The 8,784-nt window shown below is 34.3% G+C and overlaps 1 protein-coding gene and 1 pseudogene across 2 annotated transcripts; both read right to left on the reverse strand.

Annotated features, from left to right (window-relative positions):
• On the reverse strand, nucleotides 1-8,561 carry LOC139894486 (probable hexosyltransferase MUCI70). Of its 2 annotated transcripts, XM_071877811.1 has the most exons (9): nucleotides 6,888-8,561; nucleotides 6,592-6,652; nucleotides 6,396-6,470; nucleotides 2,552-3,309; nucleotides 1,816-2,021; nucleotides 1,552-1,728; nucleotides 1,323-1,478; nucleotides 965-1,241; nucleotides 1-433 (listed from the first exon to the last, which is right to left on the reverse strand). In XM_071877811.1, exons 4-9 carry the CDS (start codon nucleotides 2,880-2,882, stop codon nucleotides 204-206), a joined length of 1,377 nt encoding a protein of 458 aa, XP_071733912.1. In that variant the 5' UTR covers nucleotides 2,883-3,309; nucleotides 6,396-6,470; nucleotides 6,592-6,652; nucleotides 6,888-8,561; the 3' UTR covers nucleotides 1-203. The 2 variants fall into 2 exon arrangements, with proteins under 2 accessions (XP_071733912.1, XP_071733911.1); XM_071877810.1 differs by having other exon boundaries at nucleotides 6,592-8,561.
• On the reverse strand, nucleotides 4,349-5,218 carry LOC139889156 (probable galactinol--sucrose galactosyltransferase 6; annotated as a pseudogene).
• Nucleotides 8,562-8,784: the final 223 nt, after the last annotated feature.

Consider the following 8,784-nt stretch of genomic DNA (forward strand, 5'->3'; position numbering starts at 1 on the left):
TCTAATTAATTAACAAAATTGTTACATGTGCCACAAAAATGGCGCAAGATATCAAAATTCACCTACATTCACTTGAACCTACACTGCCTATGTATGTAATAGTATAGAATACACAATAATAATACAAATAGTAAATACTAAAAGTGGCTTTTGCGTAGCGTGTTTAACAAAAAAAACTGTATGACCAGCTTCGGTAATTAGCATCAACCCAAAGGCTTAGCCTTGCGTACATGACCCATGCTGTTTACAAGATCTTTCCGTGTGCAAACTGGAAAAGTATGTATGTTCTTTAACACCTTCAATCGCCATAAAACGTATGGAAAACTAAGCTGGTCACGAGAGGTAAACCGAACAACCTCATTAAACCAAATGCACATGAACAAATTCGTCACGGGAGTATGCTCCCGTACAATCACCGAAGCCTCATTTAGAGCTGCATAAAGTCAAACATAGAATTACTCATTCATAATTCAAATAAGAGTAAATTATACAGATAGTCCTTGTGATTTACATGAGAATATACTCCAATCGTCCTTATCTTTAGAAAAATTACAGCAAAAGGCCCTAAGGTTTTCATGAAATTACACCAATCGTCCTTATCTTCTGAAGATTACACCGATCATCCCTGATTTACCTAAAAGTGTATGCTGATGGTCCATGAATTACTTAAAATGCGCGATAATTGTCCCACATTTTGAATAGTCGGGGACCATCAACGTACACTTTTAAGTCAGTCAGGGATGACCAATGTAATTTTTAATAGAAAAGGACGACTGATTTAATTTCATGAAAACCACAGGGACACCCTCGTGCACAACCAACAAAATCAGGGACGATCAGTGTGATTTGCATTAAATTAAGGACGGTTGATGTAATTTCATGTAAACCATAAGGACTATCAGTATAATTTACTTTATTAATAATTACAATTACAGTAGAGTATTAACATAGTCATTAATTATACCTTTTTTGCCATCAAATCTCTTATCTTCTGGGAATCCATCATGGTGGTACTGAGTGATTTGTACTTCAACTTCTTCTGGGGTGGCTTTATTTTTCTTGACAACAGCCTTTGCCTCGTCATACACACTACTCCGGGCCCCATGTTCAGATATTGCAAACACAGATTTCGAACGCCATAAAAGTGCCTCAAATACACCTAATGGGTCCCTCCTAAATTGGGACTTTGAGTCTACCCATATGGAATATCTTGCATTAGGAAATAGGCGGTGTGCCAGCATCTGATGACATCAGCATCAATCAGTACCTATATATATTACTCAAATAACAAACTAAACGAAGCCAGAAAAACAAAAAATTACCTTCGGGATTTTTCCATTCAATCTCTGATCCTTAAAGGGAAGATTCTTAACAATTACAATGCGCCACTTCCCAATAAAACGATCGTTGTTAATTATACGACCCTGTTTTTCCTGTGTTGCCAATGTAATTTCATCCCAAAATGCTACATAGCACACCTGCATCAACCTATAAGGTTATACAGAACAGGGGTATATACATTAGCATGATTTTTGTATTGACAATTCTAACCTTATGAAGTGATGTATTTGACATCCCGATAGGCTGATAAAGATCATCTCCACCACCAAATGCACAAGTAGAAACTACACTGTTGCAAGTTCGCATGTAACTTTTGTCTTCATTTGAAATTGTAAAACCTCCATTTTCACTGTAGAAACCACAGTGTACTGATGCAGTTTCATTCACCTGTGTAATCAGTCATTGATTATTTAAATTTAAATCACTGATTAATATAGGACATAACATACTAATAAGATCAAAAGAGAATATAACCTTGAAACTTTGCTCTCTTTGATCAAAAGTTTGGTACCCAGTGAATAAATTAAACCTTGCAGCTCCCATCTCATTTAGAGAATTTGGATCAAGATTTGCAGTACTATCTGACATATATATCACTTTCTTGATGGGATCAACTATATCTTTATTCAGTGGAAAATCAATATTCTGAAGTTGTTCAGGAGGTAGAAGCTTCAAGCAGCCTGATAAATACACGAAAATATCTTATGAAACAAAAGTAACGTGGTGTGCACGAAATTATAAAAAGCATCAAATACACCAAATGAGACTACTCTGACACACATTACATCAACTAAAATCTCACATGGCCGAATTATTCAGCATATGGACCAGTATTAGTAATTTTAATTTTCAAAACCAACAGTGGCTTACATTCGCGAATACTGTGATCAACTTGTGTTGTTAATAGGTACCATTCATAATATTCCTCAAATCAATCCATCATTTAAGTCAGCTTCCTATTGACAACTAGCTCAATATTGTTTTCTAACAAGCATTGAATCTTTTTCTAGTCTGTAACGTTTTAAGCTAAACAAGTCACTAAGCTAAATCAGGCATTCAAATTCAAACTCCAATTAAATAAACAAAACAATCAAAACTTAATACTAAAATGCAATCTCTACAATGCAAATGTAGACAACAACTAAATTAAAATAAAAATGCAATTTAAATTTAAAACATTAATTATAGTAGCATATCAAAACTGACTTACGAGGAGGATCCAATCGATTCAAATTCCCTTCCGGATTCTTAACTGACGATACTTCGACTTTAGGTTTTTTATCATCCGTACGAAATTCAGGTTTGCTTGTACTCGATCTCCAGCCAAGTTTTGAAGCTTCGAAAATCAATAACAAAACGGCAACAATCAATACCAGTACCGGCCACCATTTGGTTAACAGTTTGCATATTGGATTGGTGAATTCACTTCTGCCTCTAAATTCCGATTTCCGGCGTTTTCGTCGTGGTCGTGACCGTGTTTTGCCGGAGAAGTCATCGGGATAATCTTCCGCTACCGGAATCGATATACTGTTATTGAACATTCTGAAAGAATGAGACCGTCGGAGATTTGTTTATCGGTGACGGCGGAAGTACGTTGAAATCCGGGTTTTATTTGGTTCGATTTGTAAGATTGGGTTAACCGAACTTTGGATCCGATTAACATGTAAGCCGTATACGGAGTCATATATTTGATCCAGTTAAAAGAAAAAATAACGTAATCGGTCTTTCTTATGTGGTAAGACTAGCTACCCGCAAAAATTACGGGTTTCGGCAAAAAAATGTGCAAATGTAATTAGTTATGGATGATCGTCTGAAATTAAATTTGACAAAATATGGTAGAATGTGGTAGATCTTTTTCCCGTACTCTCTTTGCACATAATAACTATAACTATATCCGTCATGTACACCTCCAATGTCAACAAAAGCTCCTTCTTGATAGTCTAATGTAGTCACTTTTATAACACAAATCTGCACAAATTATTGAAAATCAAAATCTATTCTTGCTAAAAACTATACATGTGATTCGAACCTGACACATTTTGCAAGAAATTCAGGGCTCTAACCACTATGCTATCTAGTGATGGTTCCAATATCAAGAGAATAACATCAGGTACCGCTAACTTTATTTTGCCTTTTTTGTAGGCGATATTGTCTTAAATACTCTGTAGTAATATTGTCTACACTGTTATTTGATTAAAAAGAATAAACAGATACCCATATTATTATTCTGACATATGAGGAAACAAAATCAGTGTTGTAAATCTCCCGAGATCTCCCCGAGATCTCGTTTTTAGAAGACAACCGAGACGAGATGTTCATCTCCCGAGATTTCTCGATCAACGAGGTCAAACTTAGTCAAAGCCACGATTTCTCGGATTTTCTTGCTAATTTGTAAGATTTTCTTGTAAAATTCGTAATTCCTAAGATTTTCTCGCTCATTTTTCGGATATTTTTGCAAAATCTAGTAAAAACGTATATAAATATACATAAATTTATGTTTTTATGTATATTTTTATTTAAAAAACTATAAAGTCAACGTAAGTCAACGTCCGAGATCTCCCCGAGATTATTTCGAGATGCCGAGATCTCCCTAAAAAAGTCCATACGAGATCTCCCCGAGAACCGAATTCTCTAACCTTGAACAAAATAATGAAAAGTGACATGTATACATGACACAAACAAATGAATATGTGATTGCAGCCTTGCAGGGTGAATTCCTGAAATCACTTTCTTTTTTGAGCTTTAAACAATTTATGTTTTAAAACAGCTAATGTAGTAGACTGTAGATATGATTAAAAAACTATAAATTGTTCTATTAGATGCAATACACACTTCATGTAACTTCTAAAAGGATTCTAAAAGGATAGACCAAATCTACTGGTTCATTAAATGGGTCACAATTGTACACATACATCCATAATGGTTATTTATACTGATTATTAGCAAGTGCAAATCTTAAATGAGATCATAATCACCCACATTATATATAATTCTTTATTTACAATAATGATCCAATGTTCAATACCACAGGCATTGAGACGAAGAATAAATTAGGTATACAACATTTCAAGAAGTGTATGAATGTTGCATTATATTATATCTTTTCTAAATCTAAAGCACAATAAAATTTAAATTATAAATGAATCTGCAGATCAAGACACTTTTGATCCTTAGGCATATGGCTAAAACTCAAGATCAGTAGCCCAGATTCTGAGTCATACACAAACTCAACCTCACTTAATCCAACAATGCACCTTTTTGGCTTAGTTGTCGAGTACGCACCGAACCGTCCGCATCCCTTAACCTTAATGGACACAATCACCGAACCATTCTCGACTATGTACTCTAGCTCGTCAACAGCTCCACCACCGTTGAACATGTCAATAAGTCCAACAGGACCAAAACTTAACCCCAACCCTAAAACCATAATAGGTGTAACCGTAAATATCTCATGTTCAAGAACACTTAACGAAACCGGTATAACCATATCCCGAGGTAAAACAATAACATCTCCCATATGATGACTGTACACAACACAGTCCCCGGACCAATCGGGACCCACTTCAGCGTCATCAATATCGTGCACATCACAAGCCCTGATGGTTCCTGATATAGCATCGGGTGTTGTTTCATGGAACGTGTTTTTTCATTCGATACTGTTCCATGCAGCTCCTTGACAGTTATAAATACCAATAACTCCAATGTACTTGTTCATGTTCCATATCTTTAACAAACTAACACCATCACGAGCCAGATCAGTAAAAAGACAGTCTTTTGTAGGTCGACCAGGTAATCGGGCTTGAAGCACAGAACCATCAGGTAGCTCAAGTTTCTTCAACAAATCGAAATTGTGTTTTCCAGGAGCATCACCATCAATATAGATTCAAATTAAACCATATTTGATCCTATACTTGGCAAATGAGACCCATATTCTCAAATTTGGGTCAACTGGGTCAAGATTTTGGGTCTTGAAAAAAAAACATGGCATTGTAAACCCCAAACCTTATAAAAAAAGTTCAATAGGCTCCCCTCCGACCTATTTGAATGGAACATGGCACTCTATTTGAATATCTTAATTTGTCTAACTTATTTAACACATAATGAACAAAGGACTACCCACTTTGTCACTTTATTTTTAACCCTACTAAAAGACTACCCATTTTGACCATCTTATTTAACCCTACTAAAATACTACGAATTTTGACACCTTATTTAACCCTACCTAAAAGACTACCCATTTTGACACCTTATTTTCCCTTACCTAAAAGACTAACCATTTTGACACCTTATTTAGCCCTTGCTGCCTTTAATGGAAGCTTGATCACCTTAGGATGTGACTCTAAAACTTCAGCCATCTTATGCACAGTGTTATTTCAGCTGCTGTACACGCACATTCACTGAGTAAATTTCATAAATTACACTTAATTGGAATTCTGCTGTCGTAAATCAGTTGATCACATAAGTATCATAAAAGATTGATAAGATACAGACAAAGTGGACTGAAATAACTCAAGTCCCAACCAGACAAGATGTGTTATAATTCAATACCTTTATGGATTTTGAGAAAATGCACCTGATTGTATTAATCCATTCAAATTATAAATGTACATTCAAAAGGGGAACCTCTTCCGCCATACACTTATGTATTGAAGGACGTCGAAATATAAAAAAAGTCATAAACAGCTGCAATTAACAAAATATCAGACAAAGTAGAAGGAAATAATTTAGCTAGAAATTCGATTTTGATGCATATCTTTAAAATTGCAGATGTATCAGTAGAGTGATTTCTACTTCTTAGGCACATTCTGAGATTTTTTTTTCCTTGCACAATAGGCATGAGATTATTAGGATGGATATATGTCATGTCACCACCATAGTATATGCAGCAAATCAAGCCGAGACATTTTATCTTTTAATTGCCATTACAGTGTCCAGAATATATGAGCATTTTTATAACCAAAAAATCTGTAATTTGCTATATTTTAAATGGCTTGTATGATGCAACATATATTGTCAGTTTGGAACTTGATTTGAAAGCTTGAAACATCAAGTACCTTAAACCAATTGCTTTACTCTTCCTTGCTTGTTGATTATATCACTTGAATTGGAACTTCCATCCATACTAACCCCTGTACAAAAACATTAAATAGGATACTCGATCTGAACCACCAAGTATAACACCAACACTTGCATTATATAATATTGAGCAACTTGAATAATCAGATTAATGGAAAAATTAGTATAACATACCAAACATTTCGCAGCCTACTTTTAATCTTCGCCCCAGCAGTAAGTTGTTGAATCCCGCTGGCTAGCGATGTGTTTGATAGTTACTAAAGTGATTTAGGTAATTAGAGAAACCATGTACTATTAAGCTTAATCCGGCTCGTATTATTGATTTTGTGAATAGACAGTATCCTACTAATCGATTAAACAACATATAAATTAAGTTTTGATGAAATTATTAGCGACCCGTATAATTGATTTTGTGAATCGACATTAACCTACTAATGGATTAAACACCATATAAAATAAGATTTTAATACCTGATTTCATAGACGCAAGGGTTCATTGTTAAACCCTAATCATTATATATCGAAGTACTTGGTCATCATATATCGAAGTACTTCGAAACAGCACTACAGACCGAAAACGCTAATGATCTGTGAAACAAATAACACCAGAGATGATACATGAAAATGCTAATGATCAAAGCACAATATCAGAAAAACTCAGCCGCGATTAACGACAGATGATTTGTGGGATTGAACTGCGTATTTTTCTTCTAAATACGATAGCTAAAAACCTAACGATCGAAGCCTTAAATCAGAGATACTCACCCGCAATTAATGTAACCTGATTTCTAAGATTGCACTGTGAATTTGTTCTTGTGAATTCGATGACTTGGACTATTAGCATATCAATACTTTTTAGGAGTCAATAAACACATATAGCATTACTCTATTAAAAAGAAACCAAACTGGTTTTTAGTCAATGGAACCTAAACCGGTCCAATTCAGATAGAATCACTTCGCTACTCAACCCGTCCAAAAGTTCAACTACCATTATATGACTATCATAATGATTACGTGCAAAGAAAAATAGATGTTAAAACAAAAATGCTTGATTTTCAAAAATCATAAACTATTGTACCAGATAGAGTTTTCATTCCAATGAACATAGTTTTTCCATTCACATATAAAATCACATATTTCGGATCATTCTCAAACATCATTCAACTGTGAAAGATTTCACTATAAACAAAATAAAAAATTTGCAGGAATAATGACATACCATGGGCTCAAAAGCTGAATAAACCAGATATATAGCTATAAGTCAAAAGATATAGACATATTTCTTCAGATGAAATCAGAATAATCAAAACTTTATCAAGTAAAATTTTCTAATGCTTCATATAAACTGATACGTTCTTCATTTGTATTTTAATATTACATAAAGAATTTACATAACGACAAATCTAGGAAGAAAACATAAAATATCATCAATGAAAAAAAAATTGATCTGTACGATCATTTAATCAGTACCATAGTACCAAAATAGGACTTTGTTCATAGACTTGAAACAAATGCTTTATAGTCACATGCAAACGGAAAAACACCTCTTTTTCAGTAACAATGCAATAATACAATCGATAATTTAAATAAACACACAAAATAAAAATAAAACTAAAACTAAAACATGAACAAAATTAATCAATAAAAATTCGATTCAAGATAAATCTTACAGGAGTTATGTGGTTCCACCGAATCGAACACCAATTAGTGATTACACATCGCCACCGAATCGTTCATGTATGTTCAAACAATTTGTCTTAGGATGAGTAATGTAGTCAGTTCCGTTAAGGGTTAGGTAGAATCAACGATTGGATGTATAGCCGTCAACGTATCAAAGATCTTGATGTTTCAATATTTATCTTCAATATCGTAATCGTTCTTGGGATTGCACCAAGTTATGTAAACCCTAATAATAGAAGCACAAAATCAGAGAACATATATGGAAAACCTATTGATCGATGCCTCATATCTTGAATCTTGCGAGTGATTGTAGGTGTCAATTACAGGAGGCGAATACAGGAGCAGAGTAGGTGTCGATCTCAGTTTACATGTTCCGATTGATTGTAGGTGTCGATTACCATTCGCGATTGTAGGTGTCGATTACTAAACTGTATTCTGTAAGGTTTTAATTTTAATTGCCCGTGTTTTGGGTTATGTAGGGGCAATATCCAAAGGTATGATTTGGTAATGTACTTATTGAGTTATAATTACATCCAAGGGTGGGGTGGGTGGTGTTAATTTCCTTATTCAATGGTAGGGGAAAAAATTAAATGTATCTCTTTTTTGACTTTATTATAATGTATAGTAGGAATAGGAATAAGAATAGAAATAGGAATAGGAATAGGAATAGGAATAGGAATTTTATGAA

This window comes from Rutidosis leptorrhynchoides, chromosome 2 (assembly GCF_046630445.1).
Source record: "Rutidosis leptorrhynchoides isolate AG116_Rl617_1_P2 chromosome 2, CSIRO_AGI_Rlap_v1, whole genome shotgun sequence".
Classification (NCBI taxonomy): Eukaryota; Viridiplantae; Streptophyta; class Magnoliopsida; order Asterales; family Asteraceae; genus Rutidosis; species Rutidosis leptorrhynchoides.

Bases quoted from the DNA above. Each gene is read 5' to 3' on its own strand.
- LOC139894486 (XM_071877811.1), bottom strand. From the start codon at position 2,882: ATGTTCAATAACAGTATATCGATTCCGGTAGCGGAAGATTATCCCGAT. The intron at 2,022-2,551 runs GTAAGTCAGTTT...TGTATTTATCAG, and splicing joins GAATCGATTGGATCCTCCTC to GCTGCTTGAAGCTTCTACCT. The intron at 1,729-1,815 runs GTTATATTCTCT...CTGATTACACAG, and splicing joins AAAGAGAGCAAAGTTTCAAG to GTGAATGAAACTGCATCAGT.